This window comes from Sarcophilus harrisii, chromosome 1 (assembly GCF_902635505.1).
Source record: "Sarcophilus harrisii chromosome 1, mSarHar1.11, whole genome shotgun sequence".
Classification (NCBI taxonomy): Eukaryota; Metazoa; Chordata; class Mammalia; order Dasyuromorphia; family Dasyuridae; genus Sarcophilus; species Sarcophilus harrisii.
Genome location: NC_045426.1, coordinates 160,259,802 through 160,286,106, shown reverse-complemented (window position 1 = coordinate 160,286,106; position 26,305 = coordinate 160,259,802). Strand labels below are relative to the sequence as shown.

The 26,305-nt window shown below is 33.4% G+C and overlaps 1 protein-coding gene across 1 annotated transcript in view; it reads right to left on the bottom strand.

The window, feature by feature from the left end:
* Nucleotides 1–590: 590 nt before the first annotated feature.
* The window catches only part of SLC30A5 (solute carrier family 30 member 5), a 51,403-nt gene continuing 25,688 nt past the window's right edge, over nucleotides 591–26,305 (bottom strand). The window contains exons 6-16 of the mRNA XM_031965884.1: nucleotides 24,994–25,081; nucleotides 23,368–23,444; nucleotides 22,651–22,821; nucleotides 20,869–21,157; nucleotides 19,878–20,086; nucleotides 18,046–18,203; nucleotides 16,260–16,389; nucleotides 10,495–10,726; nucleotides 8,333–8,559; nucleotides 6,960–7,088; nucleotides 591–1,211 (exon numbers count right to left, since the gene is read on the bottom strand). Of these exons, the coding sequence (XP_031821744.1) occupies nucleotides 1,041–1,211; nucleotides 6,960–7,088; nucleotides 8,333–8,559; nucleotides 10,495–10,726; nucleotides 16,260–16,389; nucleotides 18,046–18,203; nucleotides 19,878–20,086; nucleotides 20,869–21,157; nucleotides 22,651–22,821; nucleotides 23,368–23,444; nucleotides 24,994–25,081 (1,881 nt within the window). The 3' untranslated portion in view covers nucleotides 591–1,040. The remainder of the gene's footprint in view (nucleotides 1,212–6,959; nucleotides 7,089–8,332; nucleotides 8,560–10,494; nucleotides 10,727–16,259; nucleotides 16,390–18,045; nucleotides 18,204–19,877; nucleotides 20,087–20,868; nucleotides 21,158–22,650; nucleotides 22,822–23,367; nucleotides 23,445–24,993; nucleotides 25,082–26,305) is intronic.

Sequence of the window (26,305 nt, the reverse complement as noted above, 5' to 3'; positions counted from 1 at the left end):
CTGTTAAATGAGCTGGAGAGGGAAATGGTAAACTGCTTCAGTGTCTCTGCCAAGAAAACCCCAAATGGGATCACAAAGAGATGGATACAAATGGAACAAGTGAACAACAAAATATACTAACAGCCAATGTGCATATGTGTTAATTACATTAAATACTGCTTACTGAGGAGAAACCTGCCATTTTAGCTAACCAGAAAAGGAGATTCTACTGTAAAAGGGAGGGATCAATGGGCAACAAAAAAATTTAGTGCCTGTTTTATATCTAAATAACTATTGATTTGCAATTATTGCTAAAAATAAAGCTAGTTTATATAACTAATTTTAAAGAATTCTATAACTGTATGATTTCCTAATTCTCATTTCTTGTTTTGAATTGGTAGCTATCAAGTATCTCTCAAATCAAGCAATTTAGACATAAACGTAAAATGGCAACACAAAATTTGCTGGATGTAATAAAAAGTATATTTAGAAGGAAGTCTTATGTACAGAAAACTCATAAATATAGAACTTTAATACCTATTTCGTTTTGCTTAGACTTTGCAAAAAAAAAAAAAAAAAAAAAAAAAAAAAAAAAAAAACATGAGTCAAAATTCAAACTTTCACTTGAATCCTTATAATAAATGTGTAAATACATATTTACAAAGACAAATATGACAGGAAAATAAGCACACAGAAGCAATTTAGACTTACTATGACACATCATTTCTATTTTTCTCTAATTGAACATGAAAAATTTGTTTGTACATCCCCAAGAACATATGATACACTGTGCTAACACACGTAGTAAGATTTCTTTTTAAGAAACACAAAGTATAGTAATTCAAATCATCATTATTCACATATACAATCAATGTTTCACATATACAATCAGTCCACTTCAAAAATTCCTTTAGAAAAACATCTTGATCCAGTAGGACTGAGCTTTAAAAAATTCAAATACAGTACACTATTTCTGTACATTTATGTGCATTTCCCCTCAACATTACCAATAATAAGTCATTTAATCTTCATTATTCATAACCAACAGGTAAATCATCTTGTCACATGATGTAGGTGCCATCTTTGTAGTATTTCATGGATTCCATCTGTTTTGTCATAGCAAGGACATCATGAAATCCTGTACTGAGGCCAGACATGTGTTGAAAATAAGCCTCTTTTTCCACCTGGACTGTCAAGTTGTTCACTCCAGCATCTTTAAGTACTCCTGTGACCTGATCATGATTATAAGAAATTATCAAGTTTAATAAATAAAATTAAGTCATGGTTTTAAGCCTTTTAAAATCTTTTAGACTATAGCAGTTGTTTTGAAATTCAGTCAATTCTTCCCCAGCTCTCTCTTCTCCTTTCCTACCTTGAGCTAAAATAACTTGGAAACTTTCAGGCTAATTTTTTTTTGGCTGAGGCAATTGGGGTTAAATGACTTGCCCAGGGTCACACAGCTAGGAAGTGTGTGTCTGAGGCCAAATTTGAACTCAGGTCCTCCTGACTTCAGGGCTGGTGCTCTTATCCACTGTGCCACCTAGCTAAGTTTTAAAAAAAGTAACTTTTTGTGGTGAGATAATAGGTAGTTGTATTTAGAAATTTGACAAACTGATGCAGTCAAATAAGTAGAACATAAACACTATACGCAATGACTATAATAATGCAAACAAACAAACAAACAAACAAAAAACCAAATGAAACTGAATGCTGTTAAATTATGACTAAGCTGGACTCGAAGAAAAGATAAGATTTCCCAGCACCCTAGAGTTCTGATGACAAATTGATTAGTATTTTGGAGCTTGTCTTCTTCCCCTAGTTTTTTATTCTTATAAGGGATGGCTCTTTAGGAGGGAAATGTAGGTGAGGTAAAATCAAAATATATTATTAAAATTGTTTAAATAACAAAGAATGGGTGATAATATTAGACCTCCATAAAACTTCGTATCATACCCATTCTTTATCTTTCTTATCTTAGAATAAGCGTTATTAAGGCTACAGATCCATCCAAGCCCTTAAAACCATCCTTTCTCATCTTTTACAGGCCTATATTCTAACTATTACTACTCTTTCCTTTTCTTCATATTCATTTTCTTCTCTACTAGTTTCTTCTATTTATCTACACACCTGTTCAGTTCTAAAGAGTATTATTTCTTTGACCCTGCTACTCCAATTAGTTACCATCTCATGTCTCTCTCCCTTTTCATGAACCAACTTCTTGAAAAAGCAGTTAACATTTATTGATGCCTCCACTTTTTCAGCACTGTACTGAAATGATGCTCTCAAAGGGGAGTAATTGCTTTTTCCAAGCTCACCTTCTTTGAGCTCTCTGACCAAAGGCCATTGCCCCTACTTCTGGAGAGTTCCTCTTCCCTTGGATTTCAAGATTCCACACTTCTCTTCCTTTTCTCCTACCTTTGTTTTTTCTAACAATTTCATTAAAGCAGATATTACAAATGGGTATTACCTTAAAATTTCTCCTAACTTTTTTTTTTCTCTTGGCAATTTGATTTATTCCCACAGCTTTAGCTCTTACCTTCCTGCAGATAAGTCTCATATCAGTAGATCTAACTCTTGATTTACATTCCCACTTCCATTTTCCTTAGAAAAAGGAACTGCTTGAGTGTTTCACTAGCATCAAAAACTTACTATCTTTCCTCCAAAACCTGTTATTCCTTTTGATGACTACTTTTAAGAGAGGGATCACTACGGACATAGAGATTGATGTCCACAGTACCAAAGAGCTGGAAGGGATTGTAGAGATCATGTGTTCCAACCCTTCGTTTTTATAGATGAGAAAACAGACCTAAAGAAGTTAAGTGACTTGAATCACAGATAGTTGGGATCGAACCTTAGGTCCTCTGACTCCAATACTCTTTCCTCTGCACCTCCTCAAAAGCCTGCTCACCCTTACTTTCCAACTTTAATTCTAACCTCTCACACTGTTCAATGGCTAACTTTTCTTGTGTGCTGTCAGGTCATGGCTCAAAACACTTCAAGGGCTTTCAAGCTGAGTCAAGTTCAAATTCCCAGGAATACATGCTTACTGTTTCCCCTTCTTGTACTTTACTTTCCATCTTAATGGGTAATCTCACTATTCCTAGTAGATGCCCAATGTTAGCCTTTTATTCATGTCTTTTCTCCTATTTCTGTCTACTACTTGTGGATTCCTCGGGTAAAAGTCTCAGGAAAGCAGGGAAGGTATCTTGTAGCCACTACACCCTTCTCCCCCCCACCCCCCATCTCGCCTCTCTGTCTGTTTGTATTTGCTGAACTGAAAGGGGAAAAAACCTTACCAATCAAAATCTGACTCATTACAGTTAATATTAATTCAAGCAAAACATCTAGGTCCATGTGTATGGAGAAATCCCAGTGATACATGGGGAAGAGAATCTGTTATCAACTTCCAACAGTGCAAGTCTCAAATAGGCACACATCAAGAACCATAGTCAGCCAACTCATGCTCCATACACAAACTTTCTAAACTATACATTGTTATTATACTAGTTCACAATAAATTTAGCACTTTAACTGTTATGCCTTATCTAACACGATCGGAGTGAACTGTCCAAATAAATGAAATTTCTTCCTTCTAAACATTAACTTTTGAAATGCTTTAGCCACATTGAATGGAAATCTCTGAAACACAACATACCTCTGAGTATATTAGTATAGAATTTAAATTTATATTTTGACAACAATATTAACATTATGAACATCAAATGAAGTGAAATCCTCACCTCTGTGTTAAGTGCATTCGGAATGTTGGTTTCAGTTCTTAGGTCTTCAGTTCATATTTTGTCTCGTTCTCCCACTGTCAACTGTTACTTCTTGCTATTATCATCACCTAATTTGCTTTTAATCTATTAGAAAGCCAGGTATGACTTTCATGACATTCACATGAATGACATATAAAAATGAAATGTTTCTCCACTAAAGTGACTACTTTTATATCATTTTGGAGGGTGACTACTACTTTAGCAATGGTAAAGCCCTTATAAAATTTATTTCTAGGGTTTGTGACTGTTTTAGAAAGCTAAAGCTACGAGAAATCTGACCTCTATGTGAATGGAATGTTATTGTATATTGCATTTCAGCTAAGAATATAAAATGTAGGTGGTCTTTAGGTAGGTCTGACTCTCACTTATAGATAAGGAAAATGAAGCTCACAAGACATGAAACAACTTGCCCAAAGTCACACAGCCAGATACAAACTTGAGCCTCTTAAATTTTTTCCCCCACTTGATATATTAATATGTTTGAATTGTTTCAACTTTCAATAAGGTGGTGAATTTCTTTAAACAAGAGTTTTATCTCATACTTCTTTAGTCTTTTCTCATGTCTATCAGTGTTGAGCCCACTGACAACCAAAATTACCTCTTGTATTCATCGTTGAATTCATCCATCGATGGATTCAATTACCATCTCTATGCTGATGATGTCTAAATCTCCTTATCCAGCCAATCCTAACCTCTTTCCTTCTCTCCAGATTCATTCTACAACTATCTAAGGTACATCTAAAACTGGATGTCCCAGAGACATCTTAAACTCAAAATTTGTTGAGAGGTGTCCCCTCTTCCAAACTTCTCTATTACTTCCAAGGGCACTACTAACCCTCTTGGGCACCCATCTATGACTCCTCTCTCACAATCACCATCCATCCATATCCAATTTGTTCCAAAGGCTGGCTGATTTTATTTTCATATATACCTTTCTTTTTTCCCTGAATTGGGTGCAGGGCTCCTATCTCGACTCTTTGCAAGAGCTGCTGGTTGGCCTCCACACCACGATTTCTCCCAACAGCAGTGTATCCTCTACCTGGCTGTCAAAGTAAACTTCCTAAAGCAGTGATCTGACAATGTCATGCCCCTAATTAACAAACTCTATTGAATCTTGATCATATCCGAGGCCAAATATAAAATTCTTTTTTGAGATTCAGAGCTCTTTATAATGTAGCCCTCCATGCTCATTCTTTCTAGACTTCTAACATTTTGCATCTCTTCTCCCTGAGGTGCCTCTGGCCTCCCTGCTGTTTTATGCACAAGTTCCTCCATCTCCTGACCAGCTATTTTCACTGACTGTCCCCCATGCCTGGAATTTTCTCCCTCCTCCCCTCTGTTTCCTGGGCTCCCTTGGCTTCCTTCAGCTTACAGCTAAAAATCCCACCTTCCATAAGAAGCCTTACTTCTAAAGCCTTCCCTCTGTTATCAGCTCCAGTTTCTTTTGTAAATAGCTTGGCTCTAATTGTACAATATTTCAGAGTCTGATTCTTTTTGTACAGCAAAATAACGTTTTGGTCATGTATACTTATTGTGTATCAAATTTATATTTTAATGTACTTAACATCTACTGGTCATCCTGCCATCTGGGGGAGGAGGTGGGGGGTAAGAGGTGAAAAATTGGAACAAGAGGTTTGGCAATTGTTAATGATGTAAAGTTACCCATGCATATATCCTGTAAATAGCTTGGCTGACATAGTTTTTTGCATGCTGTCTTCCAATAAACTGGGAGCTCTCTGAGGGTAGGGACTATCTTCTGGCTTTCTTGGTATACCTAGCACTTAGCACAGTGCCTGGAACAAAGCAGGTGCTTTTAAATGTTTACTGTCTGAAGGAAAGACACTGAACTGTTTATTCAATTAGTTATAATCAATCATGAAGCTGAGTTTACTAAAACAGGAGTAGAGTCAAAATAGGTAGCTAACAATGTGTTTTGGAGAGGGCCAAAGATTCAACTACTAAAAAACCTATCATGCAAAAATGTCAGTGCCCCCCTCTTCCCTCCTACCTGGTCTGAAACTTTTATCACTAGAATCACTCCTTTGGATTAGATGAAAAAGAGAGGAACACTGGAAGGGCCTCTAACTTTCTCTTATAAGCATCAGCATGCCAAATTACCCAAGTGTCATCTTGGGGAACACAGAATCTGGCCCTGAGATAAGATATAGGACAGTTAATTAAGTTTTTACTGGCCTGGAAAGTATAGCATTTAGAGTTAGAACAATATTCAGATAATGCCAGTGTACTTTTTAACCATTAATTCTTCCTATCACTCTGGCTTATCATCTAACAACAAAGTAGCCCATGATAGCAACAAGGAATGGGCTATCATCTAGCCCATGTAGATGAATGGATAAGTACAAATATATCTTCACTATACTTGAGTATTTTATTGATAGCTGGACCAATAGATTAATTCTAAGAGGAAGAGAAGATTTTGGTATTTTTTTAAGTTTATGTAAAGAATTCACATACACTTACTACTACTAATCTAATAGAATATGTTCCAATGAATAACTGACATAGTCAATGGGAATATATACTAAAGAAAGAACTCTGGATATTTTTATTTGGGAGTAGGGATGGGATAGGATGTGAGAAGGTAAGGATGGAAAAATACCTTTCATGGTTAAACATCAAAAACATCTGCTGATTAAAATGAATAAAAATTCTAACTGTTCTAATCTATTTTTCAGATTAAAACTAATTATTTTAAATTTTAAGGATTTGTGCTTTTGATTATCACCTATTTAATAGTGTATTCATAAATAAACCACTAAGAAACAGTCTGATTTTAATGGCCTATTGCAGGTAGAGTAACAAAAAGTATACTTTTATACTATATATAGCTACTTCTTAGCTAAAAGTGTCGCTTAGCCTATGCATGGGGTATTAAATAAAAAAAGATATATCATTGTGCCCAATAACAGTGGTAAAGCCTATGTTTAGCCAAATTCACTAGATAGGCATATTGCCTCCTAGAAGCTGCCTATGACCCAATTCACTCTACTTTCAACAAAGAAGGAACATATTTTTTAGTGTATTTGGTTTATTCACACAGAACACTTTCTTGATAAACCTCTCAGAGAAAGGATTGCCAACAACTTCTGAATTGTATAAATTATGTGATCAGAAGTAATTCAGAGTTTTTTCTTTGCTTCTTCTTTGAAATGTCTTTTAATAGTTCTTAAAATGTCATACCTGTTGTACAATCCGTTGTTCCAGAACATCTGACATCACCTGTATATGAATCGTACCAGCAACAACATTGGCAGAATGACGCCAAAAATGGGGATCTCTGTAGGATATTAAACCTTCAATTTTTTGAATCTGCCAAATTGGAAAAAAAAAGTGATATAAAAATATGACACCCAATATTGGTAACTAGATAAACCCTACACCAAGATACACTCCATCATACTCCTAAACACTAAGCTATGCAATATACTTTTACCAAATTAACAGCTCCATACCCTTCTTCCGATTCACACATACAATAAATGATATATGGGCATGCCGTACATATATACTTTTACCATTCTATGCAAAAAAATTTTTTTTCAGAAATATTCATCATTCATTTGCAGCGTCTACATCTTTACTAATATAAATAAATATGCGTAGGAAAAATCTGCATAGAAATATCTACAGATCAAAATATGATGCTGCTAAAAGATTCACTGATTATTAGGTAAGAGGAAAAATAAAGAAAATATTCTACTTTCACAAGTGATCATCTTTAAGTTGTCATAGTTTAAATATCCAAGGAAAAGGAAATGACTATTGGTGGAGCTGTGAACTGGCCCTGCGATTTTGGAAAGCAATTTAGAGCTATAACCTCAAGGTTATTAAACTGTGTATATCCTTGACCCAGCTATGTCACAATTAGCCTACAATCAAAAAAGATAGAAGAAAATAGCAGGAACTCTTAAATACATAAAAAAAGAGGATACTCATCAAATGGGAAATGGTTGAACAATTACGGTATATGAATGTAATTGAGCCATAAGAAATTACTAAAGGGATAGTTTCAGAGAAACCTGGGAAGACATATAGATCGAGGCAGAATGAAGTGAACTGAATCAGGAGAATAATTTATACAAAAACCCTCAAAAAAATCTAAATAAAAAACATTGAAAGGCTAAAGAACCTTGATTAATGCAGTATACAATAATGATTCTAGAAACCAAATGATAATGTTTCCTATATTTTGACAGAGAGATGATGGACTCAAAACATAGAATGACTGAACAAAGCCAATGTGGGGATGTTTTGTTCGACTATGCATATTACAAAAGTTCCCCATTCTCCCTTCCCTTCATCTACTCCCCCATTCCAATTAAGAAGATAGGAGAAAAAAATGTTTGCTAATTGAAAAAAAACTAAATTATATCTATCTCTAAAGCAGCAGTTTTTTTCCTACATAGATCAAATCCCTAAGTCACGTTTTTGTTAATTACAGAGTTTTTAAAAATTACAGCAGAGAGGGATTTATTCAGTTGTAATTGTTCTGTGTTAAAATACAAAGAAAAAATTGAGTAAACACACACAACATGTAGAAGTTCTAAGCCTACCTTTTCTAGTGCAATATTTATCTCTTTTTCATTTTCCGGTGGCAATCTCAGAAGTAGCACTTGACAGGCATCTTTAATCAGTGGAATAACACTGAGAAAAATTAATACAGCAATAAAAAGAGAGCAGAGAGGATCAGCAAAGAACCATCCAAATTGTTCTATAAGAATTGTGGATACAATCACACCAATACTGCCAAGTGTGTCTGCCAATATATGTAAAAACACACCTGTAAATAAAAACAAATAAGTTTAAACACACACACACACACACACACACACACACACACACACACTTACATATACACATGTATATATACACTTATCCAAATCACTTATAGGGCATAAATAGAATCTAAACATTTCCAAGAATTTCATACATATATTAAGATTATGCTTAAACATCTATGCATTTATATGACCAAACTATATGATACACAGCCATCTTCCATAGTGTCAAGAATAAAAGCCTGCTACTATGAAAATAGTTGTATATTTATAATAAAAATTATTTTAAAATTAGAAGGAAGTCATTCAATTAATTTACTTTTCCTAGTTATTTCCTGCACCTATGTACTTTTACACTTCTTTCTTCTTCTCCTCAATCATGTTAAATATTAATATGAAACCTAAATAAATATATTATTTTTCTCAGTAGGATTTCTTAATTTCATTGCTCTAACTTTAAATTCACTATTAATTCCAAGATGCAATTATGAATTTAATTGAACATATTTAACAACAGATAAATAACTTAACAGAAATAGAATTTTCCTACACTAAAATGGTAACTGAATACTCTTAATGTTTTAATTATAATGTCACAATATATAGACACTGTAGGAGTGGGGAGTGTGCAGATACATATTATTTCTGGGATAAAAACGACTTTTGGAAATTCTGAAGCAGAACCAAGACAATTCAGCCTATTATGATACTTTAAAAGCATCAAACCAGTACTTTTAGCATATAATTCCCCCCTCCCCAGGCAATTGGGGTTAAGTAACTTGCCCAGGGTCACACAGCTAAGTTTAGTATATAATTTTATCACATACACTTCGGTGATTTCACTGATGAAATGAACTTCCAGGGTAGAAACTCTTTACTTATGTACAAGAGGAAATCACTTATAATTTCAGAGTCTTAATGAATGGTACATGGAGAGATTAAATGGCTTGCCTTTGGTCACACAGCTAAGCTGTGTCAGAAGTAGGCATTAAACCTAGGTGTTTCTGATTCCAAGGCTAGCTATTTACCCATTGTATACCAACCTAGTTTCCATTTGTTATTTTAGGGATAATTCTGTCATGGAATTCTTACTAATTATATTACAAGCATGGAATGGCTTGAGAATTTCTGCTGAGACTGATTTTAATCTTCATCCTCCTTGATCTCTCTGCAATATCTGATACTGGTCAACCAATTTTAAATTCTTCTCTTCTGGTCTGTCTCCCTAAGATAAGATTTGGTATGATTCCTTTCTGTTATTTTCATCTCTTATCCCATCCCCTGTGTTTTAGTCATTGGTACTCAGCTTTTCATTAGCTTACTAGCGGCTTAGCTGGGCCCTGAGCTCCTATTTGACCACTGATATTTACTACCTATGTATCCTTGGGCAAGCCAGTAACTACTGCCACCTCAGTTGTCCTATATGTAAAATGTGGATAATAACACTTTCTTCTCAGTGTTGTTCAAAATGCGTAGCACAGTGCCCGGCAGTTATTTGGAGCCTTTCCCCCCTTTCTTTCTCTGAAAAACATATCCATTCATATTACTTGGATACTGGAATCTTGTTGTAACATAACCTATTAATACCTTCCAATGCAATGACACCTCTTTTTAAAAAACCTTACAGAAAGCACAATGGTCTCTTTCCTCCCACAAGAGGGAGGGCATTCTTGTACAATTTTGTATGTCATAATATTTCAACTCTTATCTCATAAAGAACTTCGAGATTCTGCATGCCATTACTAGAACTTTTCCATGTTAAGACTTAAAAAAGCTTCTACTGTGTGTTCTTTGTCCGGAGAATCTCTTCTGGTAGAATGTGTATTTTTCTGAATAGGTAGTTTTGGTGGGCATATTCCAGGATATCCTTTATTTCTACAATTAGTTCACTTGTTTACTAAACACCATTATTTATAGAATATCTAGACAGCATTTACCTCTCATGTTAGCATTCATGCCTCCTCCTGAAGATCCATGGGAATGTCCATGGCTATGACTGTGCCCATGATCGCTGTGAGAATGATTGTGTCCATGACTGTGGCCATGGTGTGAATGGCTGTGATCATGTGAGTGACAGCCTCCTTGAGAACCTCCATGGACGTGGCCATGGGCATGGCTAAAGGCACAGACACCAATAAGATTTACTATCAGTCCTCCAACTGAGACGGGCTATTAAAAGGAAGAAAAGAAAATATATCTTCACTATTTTTCCCATCATATATGGTTAAACTTTTGCCTTTTTTTTTTTTTTTTGGTTAATAGTATAAGAAATATTTACAGTAAAATCTCATTAAAATCCATCTGGGAGATGGTAAACCCAAATTAGAAAGAAACCTAAATTTTAGGGAAATTTTGATGAAATGGTATTTTATAACTTTTATAACATAAAGCAATAGAGAAATGATCCTGAAAATGTCATAGAAGTTCCAGCTTAACCTGCTTCAATGAATAAAAATATTTTACATTTGGCAAAGTTTTACATACAAATAAATGTTATTAAATTGGTTCTAAAAAGAACCTAAAATGTTGCCTCCTAAATCACACTACATAGCCCCATGGCAATATTATTTATGCTATATTCTTAAACAAAATATGTACCTGAATAATGAACAATCAGAACTGCTTAAGTTTTCTTGTAAGTTTATTAGAAAACTAGTTACAGAGGGTAAACCCAAGATGGAAGATTAGATGCAGACACCTAGCTGAATTTTTCCCAACATTCTTCTCCAAACAACTTTAAAATTAAATTTTGGAGTGGCAGAGACAAAAAAAAATGTGAGTGTGAGATCTTTCCCTAGCCTAATAAAACTTAAGAGATAGGCAGGCCAAGTCTGAAACCGGGACAAGAGATGTGGTGGAAGTCTGCTGGGAGCCCACACATAGGGATGGCAAAAGCAGCCGCAGCCACAACTGCTTTGGACATTCTCAGCATAGAGGTGAGGAGGGGAACGGACAAATGCTCAGAAAGAGACTATGGGATTGTTTGCTGGCACTTAGTAAACCTGATACAGATTGGAAACTCAATTGCTCACATATAGTTCTAGATTGCAGTTTCTGGGAGGAGAGGAACTGTTGCCTGGTCACAGTTCGAAAGCAAAGAGGAGTATTACTATGTGCACCAAGAGACGTTACTGGGTAAACACCAGAGCACAGAGCAGGAGAACAGTGTCTATACCTCTCCCACCTTGGAAACACCAACAACTTGCAGATCTTCACAACTAATTCTGAAAATGGCAGCATAAAAAAGCCTTAAGTTTGCCTCCCAACCCTCAGGTGAGGAGGACCCAATTTTGACATGAAGTTCTAAGTCAAGAACTTGGCTAGAAAAATGAGCAAACAACAGCAACAAAAGAATCTGACCATAACAAACTAACTATGGTGCCAAGGAAGATCAACACAAACTCAAAGAAGAGAACGGTGTGAAAACAGCTACAAAGCATCAAAGAAAAATGTTTACTGGCCAAAAAGAAGTATTAGAACAGTTACACAGATAAGCAGGGTAGAGAAAAATTGGAAAAGTAATGGGAATGATATAAGAAAATTATGAAAAGAGAATTAATAGCTTGGTAAATGAGGCACACACACACACAAAAGAAAACAATACCTTAAAAAAATTAGAATTGGCTTAATAGTGAAAGAAGGATAAAAATTCACTGAAGAAAAGAACTCCTTAGAAAGAATTGGTCAAATGGAAAAAGAGATACAAAAGTTCACTGAAGAAAATAATTCCTTAAAAATTAGAATTGGGCATTGAATTGAATGCTAATGACACATAAGATATCAAGAAACAATAAAACAAAGATTTAAACACTTGAAGAAAATGTAAAATGTCTCATTTAAAAAGCTAATTAACTAGAAAATAGATCAAAGAAATATTCTAATTTAAGAATTATTGGACCACCTGAAAGTCATGATCAAAAAAATGGGCCAGGCATCAAATTTCAAGAAATTATTAAAGAAATCTGTCTAAAAATTTAATCTGGAGGGCAAAATAGAAAGGAAAGGAATCTATCAATCCCCTCCTGAAAGAGATCTCAAAATGAAAATTCCTATAACACACCTAGCAAAACTAAGTATAATCCTTGAGGAGAAAATATTGATATTGAGGAGTTTCAAGCATTCTCAAGGAAAAGACTAGAGCTGAACAGAAAATCTGGCATTCAAAAAGCCTCAAGAGAAGCATAAAAAGGTAAGCATGAAAGAATAAACATAGGGATTCAAAAAAGTCAAGCTATTTACAATCCTATCTATATGGGAAGATGATACTTTATCATCTTATTAGGGCAGTTAAAAGGAAGTTACATAGAAGGCCTGAGTATGAGTTGATAAAAACATGCAGGAAGAGCTTTTATATTAGAGGGGGAAAACACAGTGGTGGTGGCAGGTAAGGCTTGAACCTTATTCTCTCTCTCTCTCTCTCTCTCTCTCTTTTTAAAATTTATTTAATAGCCTTTTATTTACAGGTTATATGTATGGTTAACTTTACAGCATTAACAATTGCCAAACTTCTTGTTCCAATTTTTCACCTCTTACCCCCACCCCCTCCCCCAGATGGCAGGATGACCAGTAGATATTAAATATATTTAAATATAAATTAGATACACAATAAGTATACATGACCAAACCGTCATTTTTCTGTACAAAAAGAATCAGACTCTGAAATATTGTACAATTAGCTTGTGAAGGAAATCAAAAATGCAGGTGGGCATAAATATAGGGATTGGGAATTCAATGTAATGGTTTTTAGTCATCTCCCAGAGTTCTTTCTCTGGGCGTAGCTGTTGAACCTTATTCTCACAGGAATTGTTTCAAAGAAGGATTTTTTTCTGTCTCTTAGTTATATATGGAAATGTAACTTACCCAAAACAGAAAAAAAGGAAAAGGAATAAGAGAAGGGGTGGGTGGAGTGGTATGAGGATGGATTAAAGAAGGCGATTAATTAGAAGCAAAATAGCCTTTTAGGAGGGACAAGATAAAAAGAAAAAGTGAGAAAGAAACAGAAGATAATAGAATGAAGAGGTACATAAAATGGAAGTAGATAGTAGAATGGATTAGAAACCAGAATCCAAAGATTCACAAGACATACTTAAAAATGGAAACATACATAAAAAGTTAGAATAAGGGGCTGGAATAGAATTTAATATGCTTCAGCTGAAGTAAAAAAGACAGGAATGACAATCATGATTCCAGAGAAAGTAAAAGCAAAAAAAAGATCTATTTAAAGGAGACAAACAAGGAAACTGAACTATGTTAAAAGGTGTCATAGACAATGACAAGTATCAAAAAAACATTACAGCAAATTCCTCTGATAAAGGCTCCATTTCTCAAATATATACAAAATATATAGGAGCTCCTTTTTGGGATGGTAAAGAATCAAAGGAAACTAGGTGTCAAAGTAGATAGAGTATTAGGCCTAAAGTCAAGAAGACTAATCTTTCTGAGTTCACATCTGGCCCTGGCGCTTAGTTGCTTATATAACTCTGAGTAAATCACTTAATCCCCATGCCTCAGTTTCCTCACATACGTTGAATATCAAAAATTACCAAAAAAGCCCCAAATTGACTATATCATAATAAAAAGCAAATTATTCATTACTAACAAAAAAATTCACTTAAGAATCAACTCTATTCAATCAGTCATTGACAGTCAATGCAGTCATAACTTAAAGTCAAAATCAGTATCAAATTAGAAGACAGCCTATAGAAAGTGAGGAGTGAGATCTAACTAAACCAGATCAATTCAACAATATGGCATCTATAGATGGAACTAGAAGGATGACAAATAGAAACAGACTGAAATGGAAATAAGCATGTTTTCATAGTGATTAAAATGAAGAGACAATGTAAGAAGATATTAACACAAAATACCCTGGCCCTTTTAAACTAGAACTGTAATTTCTTACATTTAGGTTCTGGTTCCTCTTAATGAGAAAACACTCTCTCTACCAAAGCAGATCGACAATTTGTTCTATAGTTCATAGATTCTTTAAGTTCCTAAGGCACTAAGTGGTTAAGTAACTTGTTCAGGGTCACTGTTCATAAGAAAATCTTAAGTGATGGAAAATAGTTGTTGTAGTAAGAAGGCCAGAGGAACCCAGAAATCACTCAGGCAACAAAACCAGATCTCTTTGTCAATCAGAAAGAACTTGTAGCTAAGGGTAATGCCAATTTAAAATAGAAGACCATTTGAAAAACACTGTAAACAAGGCTAGCAGATCACACATGGTATTGCTTTACAAAATGATGAAAAACTTTAAAGGTGAAGACATCTGCAGAAAAGTTGGCAGGAGATTCAACTTAGCTAGATTCAGTCCAAAACATCTACAAATAATATTTGGAAAAGACTGGCAGATGCAAAATATTTTTATAGCTGGCAAATCATCAGTGATATTATAAGCATCAGTGAAAGTAGAACCCATCATACTTGTACTCTTAACACCTGTGTAGGGAATGAAACTGAAGGAGATCAAACTGGGAAGAGTAGCTGAACTCAAGCAAGTATATGAAGAAATCTGTCTTAGAAATGAAATAATTTAAAGTAACAAAGGGAGTTTAGAGAGCTCCAAGAGAGGAAAATACCTCCCCCAAAAGAAAAAAAGGGTAATATTACTCCCCACATCGCCAACAAAAAAGGCATCAGAGAAGCGTTATTAAAAGTGTTATTAACCCATATATGCCTATTTTTTTCATTTTTTCTAAAATCTGTGTGAGAATTGTTTATTAAAGGTATTCTTGATGAAAATCTAAAGAAGGAAGAGGCAAGTCATGTGCCACATCTTCAAAGTCACAAAGTGACTGAAAGGTATTACAAGACTCTATTGTTTGTTGTTCATTGTTTGTTGATTACTGATGACAAAAGAGTAAAATGTAGCTATAATTACTATATTCAATAATATAAATGCCTGCAAATAATAAGGTCTTATAAAATTCCTTAAGAGGTTCATAAAGATGATTCTGTACAATTATCTTTTGATTATATCAAATGAGGCATAAAACAATTGTATGTTTTTTAGGTACATTACCAACGGTTTTTGCCATGGTCATACTAAACCAAGATGAAAAAATGAAGCCCTATAAAATGACAAGGTTCTTTCACTGCATTATGCTGTTGATATAATATTAATTGCATCAATACCAAGAATAAAATGATACTGCCTCATATTTACAATAGATCTGTTAATAATCAACAAGGAAAAAAAAATGAAGTGAAGAATGTTTTCTTGCTAGATCTTTATAGCTCTTATCCCTTGGATGATTTAGCAAGAAATAGTCTCGAACTTGCACTAGTGTGCATAAAATATTATAAGGAGCCATAGAAAGGATGAAAGGTCTTTAGTTAGATTCTCTTTGGAGAACTAATGGAGAGGGACACAAAAATAAACCCCTTGGTACTACTGTATACTTATTCAAATCATGGGTCAAATGAAGTAATACAATGAAAATATGTTTAAAATACAGATTATTAAGTCAGAAAAATAAAGTACTGCCTAAAGGTTCATTTATTTTACTATTTTGCAAACTCGAATATTTAAGCAAAAAAAAAAATTACTTTAAAAAGTTATGAATACATGCTAATATAGAAAAACCATATCAGTAAAAACACATTATTTTCACATCAATGACTATTACGTTTTGGTTTTAGTGTGGAAAAAATTTTAATGGTTATGCAAACAGAAATTCAGATGTAAATTAAAAACACTTACCGCTAACATGTATGTATCTAATTCTGGAGGATCTATCAATCTAGCCACTGACTCCACAAACAAAAAAAAAGCTATTACCATCAGAAAAAGTCCATTAATAAAACCAGAGAGAATTTCTATTCTGCCATATCTGAAAGAGAACAGAGCATTTTTTTTTTTTTTTAAGGAGAGGACTAAGAAATAAGAGAAATTTTAATAATGCAAATAACTGACAATATTTTAATGCATTTTTCTTTTAAGGCTTCAACAATATTTTTATACTGACAAATGTAAAAACTAAAATGGAAAATGCTAGGCTTATACAAATTTCCATAGTTTATAATTAATGAGAATGGAAAAAAACCCAAGGTTTTAAAAATACTTTACACCCACTTTCTCAATGAAATAGCATTCCCTTCTACTCAACAATTTCAAATCTTGAAAACTTTCCTGAATATCAAAAATGGTATCATTTTGTAAAACACTGATTTGTACATACTATTTAATATGTGTTTCATTGTACTTATTTGTATTGCATACCAGTTTTGTTGTATGTTGCAGCCTAAGATTTTCAGATTCACAGCAGGAAAGAATTTTAAGAAGTTAATTTGTCTTGCTTCTTGTAGTTTTGGATCCTATTTTCAACACTCTCTAGGGGATTATTCCAGAGTGTTTTCCGATGGTCTAATCTAATGATTATTTTTACTTGAGAAATCAAGATGTCTTTCTGTTTACCCAAACTCTTGTCGTTTAACTTTCTAAGAAGATAGTAAGTTAGCATCCTTCCTCAAATAACTCTTTAATAACTTGAAACTAGTCCAAAAGAAACTTTCCATGCTCTCATTTTCTAGGTTAAACCATGTGAATTCTTTTCACCAGCTTTCATCCAGTTTGCCATCCTTTTATTAGTACTTATTGCTTCTCTCAAAACTTTTCTAGTTTCTTTTCCATATAAAAAAAAAAAAAAAAAAAGTGAAGCCAAAAGCTTAAAAACAATGGGTAAAACTGCAAATGCTTGATGAGTAGCATTCAAGCATAATAATATATTAAATCATAAACAGGATCACTGTCGTAAGTCAAATCTATAGTTTGAACCCTGAATTCTGGGGATCCAAAGGAGAGAATGAGACAAATGAAGTTAAGAGTTGATCCAGGTGAAAAACTGGATTCTAAAGTCACCAATATCTAGCTGGGTTACAAAGGCTATGTAATTAGCAGTGGCAAATGTGAAACTTATCAACTCCTTACCAATGAAGATTTGCTTTTTCATTCCCTACTCTTTTTTCAAACAAATGGAAAATTAGATCTGCTATCAGTTAAAAATAGTTTTAACCACTCAGAGAATTAAGTACTTTTTCCTATAATAAAAATTTTAAAAACCTTTTTTCTATTTTACTATGCTTATATAAAGTCACTTTGATAGTCCCTTCTTTATAGGGCAATCTGTCAAAGTAAAGCAATCAGTTAAAATTTAAGTCCTATAGCTTTAGATTTACTGGTGAAAGAAAAATGATCTGAAAACATTTCTACATTATACTAAGATTTATGAATCCACTTTTCATGATGGATTTTTCTGTTTAAAACTAATCATTGTTGGGGCAGCTAGGTAGTGCAGTGGATAGAGCACCAGCCAGAAGTCAGGACTTGAGAGTTTAAGTCTGGCCTCAGACACTTAACACACCCTAACTGTGTGACCTTGGGCAAGTCACTTAACCCCAATTGCCTCAGCAAAACAAAACAAAACAAAAACATTATCATTGTCATCTAACATCAGTAACATATTGATAATTCAAATTCAAGTACTTACCCATAGGAAAAAATACGGGTTGCTTTCCATCTACTCACTAGAGCTGCAAAAAGTCCCATAACTAAAGCAGAACAATCAAAGAGCATATGGAATCCATCTGATATTAGACCTAGGCTGTTGGTCAGCACTCCATAGAATAATTCCACAAAAGTAAAAACCTAAAAATAACAATTTAGATAATAAAATATAATAAAATACCAGTTTTATTTAATTTTCTTAGAATTACATAAGAAGCACTTTCAAACTACTTATACAACCCTTACTTTATGACTCTACCTTATATGATCTAACTTTGCTTCTTTAAATGTGTGGCAGCATCCTATGATGCAAAGTATAGTGGACTTGAAGTTAGGATACACCTAGAACCAAATCTCACCTCTGACACTAGCTGGGTGACTTTGGTCAAATGACTACTTTCTCTAGGATTCAGTTTCTTCACTTGTAAGATCTGAATAGAAAACAACATCTATTATATCTTACAGAATTATTAGGTCCAAAAGAAATATTATAGTATGTAAAGACAAGAAATAAACTTGTGATTTTGTTGGTATATGGGGTTATTAACTCTCTATCCATGAGGGCTTAAATCTTAAATTGCAACTCTTTCAGAACGAAAAAGCCAGAATTGGTTTTGAGCTTCATCATTAGAGGAAACATACAAATCAATGTAACTATAGCACCATTGAGTGCTATTATTAAACCACTCATGTCAAATTAAACAATAATAATTACATAATTCACTAACTCAGACGACAGAAAAAGGAAGATCTAATTCAAAGGAGTGTGAACTATATTGTGAAAGGAAATGCATATGTATGTATATATTTTATCATATCTATCATGTGCAAGGCACAAAGTTGGGTACTATGAGAACATTAATCCTGTCACCTAGAATGCATGGACCTTGATAATTGAATAAGGATAGAGGATTAGGACTAGACCTTTGGTTCTGGTGGTACAAGGAAACTACCAAAGGAGAAAATGTCATCTATCAGTGCTAATTCAATTTTTCTGATGAAATCATTAGATTACCCAATATCAGTAAGAGTTTCCTTAGCAAGGAATGCAAAAAAAAAAAAAAAAAAAAAAAAAAAAAGCCTAAGAGAACAAATTCTTTAAGCACTTTGGCTTCTCATAAATATTAATACTAATCCAACAGGATCTTTGTTAGCATTTAAAAAAAGATTTTGTATGACTGTATGACTTACATGTAACAGAACAACATTAAAAATATTAAGTGAACCAAACTTTACAAATTGACAATGTCTTCCTTCTCTTTCTCCCATTAATCTAAAAAAAATTTAGTGAACTTAGGGATAAAATACCAAAATTTCGTTTATTCAACAAACAAAAGTATATAAAAATTTTTAAGAGAAATAAATTTTGCTTGTAATATTCATTTGAAAGACAACTACTTGTTATAATGAAGGAATACCTTTGTATATAATAATTTGTAACTTTTACATAAATCAATTTATAATTAATATTCCAAATAGGAATTTCTAAAAAGCTCAAAGAATATCTCTATAAATAGGCTGAATATATCCTTGCAATCTTGTTTACATTGTTTCAATTGCTTAGCAAACTTTTTTTTCTTTTTTAGTGAAAATACAATTTTAAAAGTATGTTAAAAATTACTCTAGCTAGAAATGTTAAATACTGGGGCTACATAAGATTTTATATATACTAATTCTCAAACCAAATTTTAATGTGTGATCTTTTCTCTTCAAGTTCCTAAGTATGTTAAAATTGGTAACATGGCAATTAAGTAAAAACTCATATTAAAAGACAAATAAGCTTTAAAATTAAATTATTCTATTAAAAAATCTTACCAGATTCAGGCACAAGAAGTAAAAGATGTGTCTAGAATCACTCTCTTCAAGTATTTGTTTCAGTGATTCTTTAATAAATCTAGGGATTGACTGAGAGCTGTGTTGTAAAGCATCACCCATGAAATTATATAGAGGCGTTCCTTCAGGAGAATAGCCAACAAGAGTACCTTTCTGTCCTCTTTTAGAGGGAGAAGCTAGTATGTTAGCAGCTACAAAGAAAAAAAAAATTCATAAACCAGCTTTGAATTACAATTATTTCCTTTCTGTTTTGTTTCAAACAAATTTTTATTTAAGTCTTTTGTTTTCTTTAATCATCAATTTCTGCCAGGAAAATATTCAAATAGTCAATGCTTACAAAAGCCAGCTACTAACATTAACTGGAAGTACTTAAAATTTTAAAAATTCAGTATAACATGAACTGATGCTAAGTAAAATGAGCAGAACCAGGAGATCATTGTACATGGCAACAAGAAGATTATACTAAAATCAATTCTGATGGACATGGCTCTTTTCAACAATGAGATGATTGAGGCCAGTTTGAATGATTTTGTGATGAAGAAAGCCATCTACACTCACAAAGAAAATTGTAGGAAATGAGTGTGGATCACAACATAGCATTTTCACTCTTTTTGTTATTTGCTTGCATTTTGTTTTTTCTCATTTTCCCCCTTTTTTTGATTTGATTTTTCTTGTGCAGCATAACTGTATAACATATATTAGATTTAATTATATTTTGTTAATATGTTTAACAAAAAAAAAAATTCCAGTAGAAAATAATTTGACCACCATGATCAAAAAGTGAACCACAAAGCAAAACAGTATTATATAGAAAGCACTTATTAGCAAAAAAAATCAATACTTCAGAGCAGTTCTTAATTTTTATTTCATGCTTTTAATTGGCAGTGTCACTCTTCCCTAGTTTTCTCAATAACAAATCAATTTTTCTCATCTTAAACAAGTAGAAAATTAAGGAATAAAATAAGATCCTTACACAAAATGAAGAACATAGCACTCACTACTACTCCTCCAGAAAGAACATGTTCAGTGCTCTCTTGATATGCTGGTTTATTCATAGCTCGAAGTTGGTCTGTAATTGGATGTGTCCAAAAATTTCCAAAAAGCAGAGCACTCATACAGATAAGAAAAGATCCAAAGCGAGCACTCTTGGAAACTTCCATTTTGACTGAACAGATGGAATCCACATAGAAATCCAGGACCACAACAAAAAAGATAACTGTTGTGAAAGGCATGATGAGAGAAGACCAAGATTCTACTTTACTCTAGAAAAAAAGAACGAAATTCCTACTAGTGAAGGATATAGTATGCAAATAATTTTTTAACGTGCTAATGTTTTTTTGGGGGTGAAACTAACATCCTTTGTCCAAGTAAGGAGATAGAAATGACCAAATGTGAATGTTATAAAATATAGTATTGTATCTGCACATTTCTCTCCAATATTTGGGGAGCCAATACCATTTGGTATTGGCTTTTTTGTTTTTTGTTTTCAAATTCATGATTTAAATACATCCTACAACCTCCTGGATCAAAGGAATATGATAGTTAAGGACTATATTTAATTCTCAATGCATTTTCTAGAATATTGTTTCAAATTCTAAACAATCATAATCCTACCATCTAAAAAGAATATGAAAATGTGAAAAGATACAAAATCAATTAAGAATTTGATCATTCAGGAAAAGATAATGATAAATGCTGGAGGAGATGTGGCAAGACTGGGACACTAATGTATTACTGGTAGAGTTGTGGAATGATATAGCTATTTTGGAGAACAATTTGGAACTATGCCCAAAGGGCTATAAAACTGTATACTTTTATTCCTAAAGTTTCACTACTGGATCTGTATCCCAAAGAGATCATAAAAGAGGGCAAAAGACCCACAAAAATATACATAGCAACTCTTTTTTGTACTGGCAAGGAATTAGAAATTGAGTGAATGCCCATGGTTGGGGATTGGCTTAATAAGTTATGGTATATAAATGTAATAGAATATTATTGTTCTATAAGAAATAATGAGCACACTGACTTCAGAAAAGCCTGGTAAAATTTTACATGAACTGATGCTGAGTGAAGTGAGCAGAGTCAAGAGAATACTGTACATAATAACAGCAAGATTATGTGATGATCAACTATGACAGATTTAGCTCTTTTCAGCAAGGCAGTGATCCAAGACAATTCCAATAGACTTGAGATAGAAAATACTATCCACATCCAGAAAAAGAACTATAGAGTCTGAATGTAGATCAAACATAGTATTTTTACCTTTTGGGGGATGGGGGTAGGTGGGAGGGGTTGAGGAGTATTTGCTTTTTCTTAGTTGTGTTTTTTCCCTTTTGGCTTGATTTTTCTTGTACAACATGACAAATATAGAAATATATTTGAAAGGATTATACATGTACGACCTATATCAAATTGCTTGCTGTCTTGGGGAGGGGGAAGGAAGGGATGGAGAAAAATATGGAACACGAAATCTTACAAAAATGAATGTTGAAAACTTATTTTATATGTATATGGAAAAATAAAATACTATTGAGAGAAAAAAAGAATCTAATCATTATAGACATATATGGAGAAGAAAATACTGTGAACAGATGAGAATTTATGTAAAGCATTCTGTAAATCTATATGTATGAACATTCTTGACTTTAGGGGAAAGTAAAGTTTTATGCTACTTATAAATAATTAAAACAATGTATCTGTGAGTGAATAGTAATTCAAATGTTCACTTATTGCTAAAATTACTTTTTGTTATTACCTCAGTTGTCACAGAAAGGATGATGACCCATGGACATAAAAGCAGCACAGAAACGAGATGGGATAAGGCTTGAAGACGTTTGCCTCCACCCACATCTAGAGAGAGCTTTCTGGAAGCTGTATGAAAACCAACTTTACAACACAAAGCCAATACGAGCAACAATACTCCACCCTGTTAATAAAATAATAAAATTCTTAAATTATGTTGGAAAGAACTTGCAAACTGTTCTTGCAAACTCTGTTACTATCCCAAATCTATTGCTTAAAAATATATGATTTGAGGTCCATTTTCAATGAGATTCTCTATATTTTTAAAATTATCATAGCATTATAACAAAAAAAAAGTTCCATTATGAAAAATCCAAATATGGAATTATGTTGAATTAGGGACATCAATCCTGTTAAAAATGTAACAGCAATTTATTATCTTTAAATTTGACAAGTAAAAACCCAAAAAATGTCTTATCAAATAAGGCACTATTCAACACATAACTTATTTTGTCATGTTGCAGTCTTAGATATTTAGGAAGGGAAAAAGAGAAATGATAATATCAAACTGCCTAAATCTCTATTAAGAAACCCATTTAACCAGAATCAAATTACTAAAAGTCAGGTTTTATTCTAGATACTGACAATGACAGACACACACACTCATTTCAGAGATATCACAATCTTAAAAAAAAATTCCAGAAATTTAGGTATAAGGAAAATGACGTACCTTATGATCTGCAACACCTAAGAAAGCAATGACTGTGTAAAGCATATGTGTGAGAGCACTATCATGATGTCCTTCAGCTAAAGAATTTAAGTTAAAGAAAACACAATGCATCTTTAATTCATATATTTATTCATTAGTAGCTCTAATGCTAATGTGGATTTGAAACAGACGATATCTTGTTTTTCCTCTCCAACTACTCTGCTAGGGATGAAGTCTTTTCTCCAACATTTAGACTGAGAAAGGTCTTGAAATGTTAAAGATATAGAGGTAACAGCATTTAAGAAATCATAGTAATCATCATTAGAAGCAGGTCTTTGGCTCCAAGGCTAGCCCAGAAAAGGAAACAAATCTAGTGTGGAGCAGCTGCTTGGTGATTCTATGGGCTAAACAGGATTTTTTTGGATGTTGTTTTATTTTGACATTTCCTTGCAACCTAATTATTCCCTATAACACTATTAGGGAAAACAATCAAATTGCAAATAAACTGCAGAGGTCCCTCAAAGGGCCAGATATCACAACTAATTGATTGGTCCAGAAGCACTGATTTGTTCCTTTTCTGAAGTGTGCAGACTAACTCCTCCTTAAATAGCCTGGGAACTTTCTACTCCTGAAGTTATTCCTATTAAGTACTAGATTTACTGTAGAGAATCTGATTGACTTTAGCTCTAGTGCAGCTAAACTCCCTCAGCTCAAGTGGTCTACCAGCCTTAATCTCTTTCCAGTAGCAGAGATTATGACCATATCCAGATGAATTTAGTTTGAAGAATCTTTTTTTTTTTTTTTTTTTTTTTAGCAGTAGACAAAATTAATTAATTCAAGTTTTATCAACCATTTAATTTTCACAAGTCCTTCTAACATTTGCCAATATGGCAATAAATCAACCCTACTAGCAAATCAAATCATAGGATAATTTATTCAGAGATGGAACCCTCTCACTCTACAGTGAACAAAGAGAGGCCTAAAGATATTAAGTGATTTGCCCAAATTAAGAGTGGTATCCGTAGTCTAAGCCAGGAATTGAACCCAGGTTTTCTCACCCAAAATTCAGCACTCTCTACTCTACCATATTACTTACTGATTGCCACTTTCTACCCCCTGGGAATTACTCTTGTACATTGTTGTACATATCTGCATACATCTTGTATCCTTCCTTATGAAACATTAACTTCTTTAGAGAAAGAAATGAGTAGTTTTAGTGTTTGTGGCTTATGTCACTCCTCACAGTATGCTAAAAAAAACAGGCACTTAATATGTTTGCCAAACTAAAGACATGCTGCTTATAAAGCTAATTACGAGAGTCCAATAATTTACTTACTTCTTGTTAGTTATAGATCTAGCAGCTTCTATTACTTAAGAACAAATGTCATTTTTCTATAGGCTTTCCTACTTCAACTCCCTTCAATTTCAGAATATTTAGCCATTATAGAAAGTTCTATGATCCTGGAAAAATTATTTATTTTAAACTAAATCTTTTAGTTTTGTGAAATAACTCAATATTAAGCAATTTTATTCTGTTCCATTTGTGAATGTGACCAGTGTTAATCATACTCTTCTTTTACCACTGGCACTCTTCTACTACAGTATCAAAAAATCTTGGTTTGATTTTACTCTTTTATGAAAGGATACGGTGTTCAGCAATTTTAGCCATAAGATCATCATTATCAAAAAACAACAAACAGATCACAGCAACGATGAAAAAAGCAGCTCCTCTTGTCTGAAAATAAGATTATTTATTTTTAGAAGGTTCTCAGGTTATCAAATTTAATGTTAAAAATATTCTGAAGATGCAAAAGAAATTGTAAGTTATCAAAGTAAAAATTCATATCTGAAAAAAGTAAGTACATAATGATCTAAAATTATATCTTCACTGATAAGATAATATATAAGAGCAAAGAGGCCCATTAGGTTCAGAAGAACATCTTGAGGCATCTAAAACACATAATGCAGAAAAATAAGAATTTCCTTTTCTTTGTTGTTATGGCATGTTATCACGCTTCAATTAATGTAAGCTAAAATTTTCAGCTGTTATATAACTGATAATTGGAAATCCTACCTAATCCAGTAATAATTATTTAATAGACATTACTAAATAAGGAAGGAGGCAGTTAATGGCACGTAAGTAAAAAACACATAAATGAAAATTTTAAAATAATGACAATAAAATATAATGACAGGAATAGTAAAAACATTGTTTCCCATCACAATCCTTGGATCAAAGAAACATGTAGCTCACTTAGTTGCAAATTCATATCAAAGTGTGTCTATTATTAAGTGAAACAATTACACCTATTCATAATCTGGCCCCTTATTCCAGACTCTTACTTAAATCCTGTTCTAGAGACTCATTTTGGATAAGGATACATAGATGTGCATTTATTAAGTACTTGCTAGGTACCAGGCACAGCACTAAATGTAAAGAGAAACAAACAGGAACAAAAAGAATTCCTGTCCTTAAGGGGCTTATATTCTAAAAAGGAAAGACAATTTAAAAAAGGGAGGGGGGGCAGCTGAAAAGAAGGGAGAGGGAAATACCAACATAAGGAAGTCCAAAGCAGAGTCAGGAAGCAAATGAAGGTTGGCCCGCCTGGGTATCTACTTAAAATGGAGTGCTTGGCAGGGACTTAGCAACTGAAAAAAGGGTAAGGCTGCAGAGATGGATGGATGTTATAATAGGATGAGGTGAAGCTGCAGGGTAAGATGGCAACTAAAGCGTGCTGGCAAAGCCCAGAAAGTTAGAAGCAGAGACATACAGTCAAGGCTCCCAAAGCACAGGCCTTGAACTGTGCCTATCTGGGAACTAGCCGAGTTAATTATAAGTGGACATTTCTTGAATGTTTTACAATTTGCCAAGTGCTTTATGTGCACTATCTCCTTGGAAGCTTGTAACTGGGAAGATAAGTATCACAGCTATCATCTTCATTTTACAGCTAAGGAGACC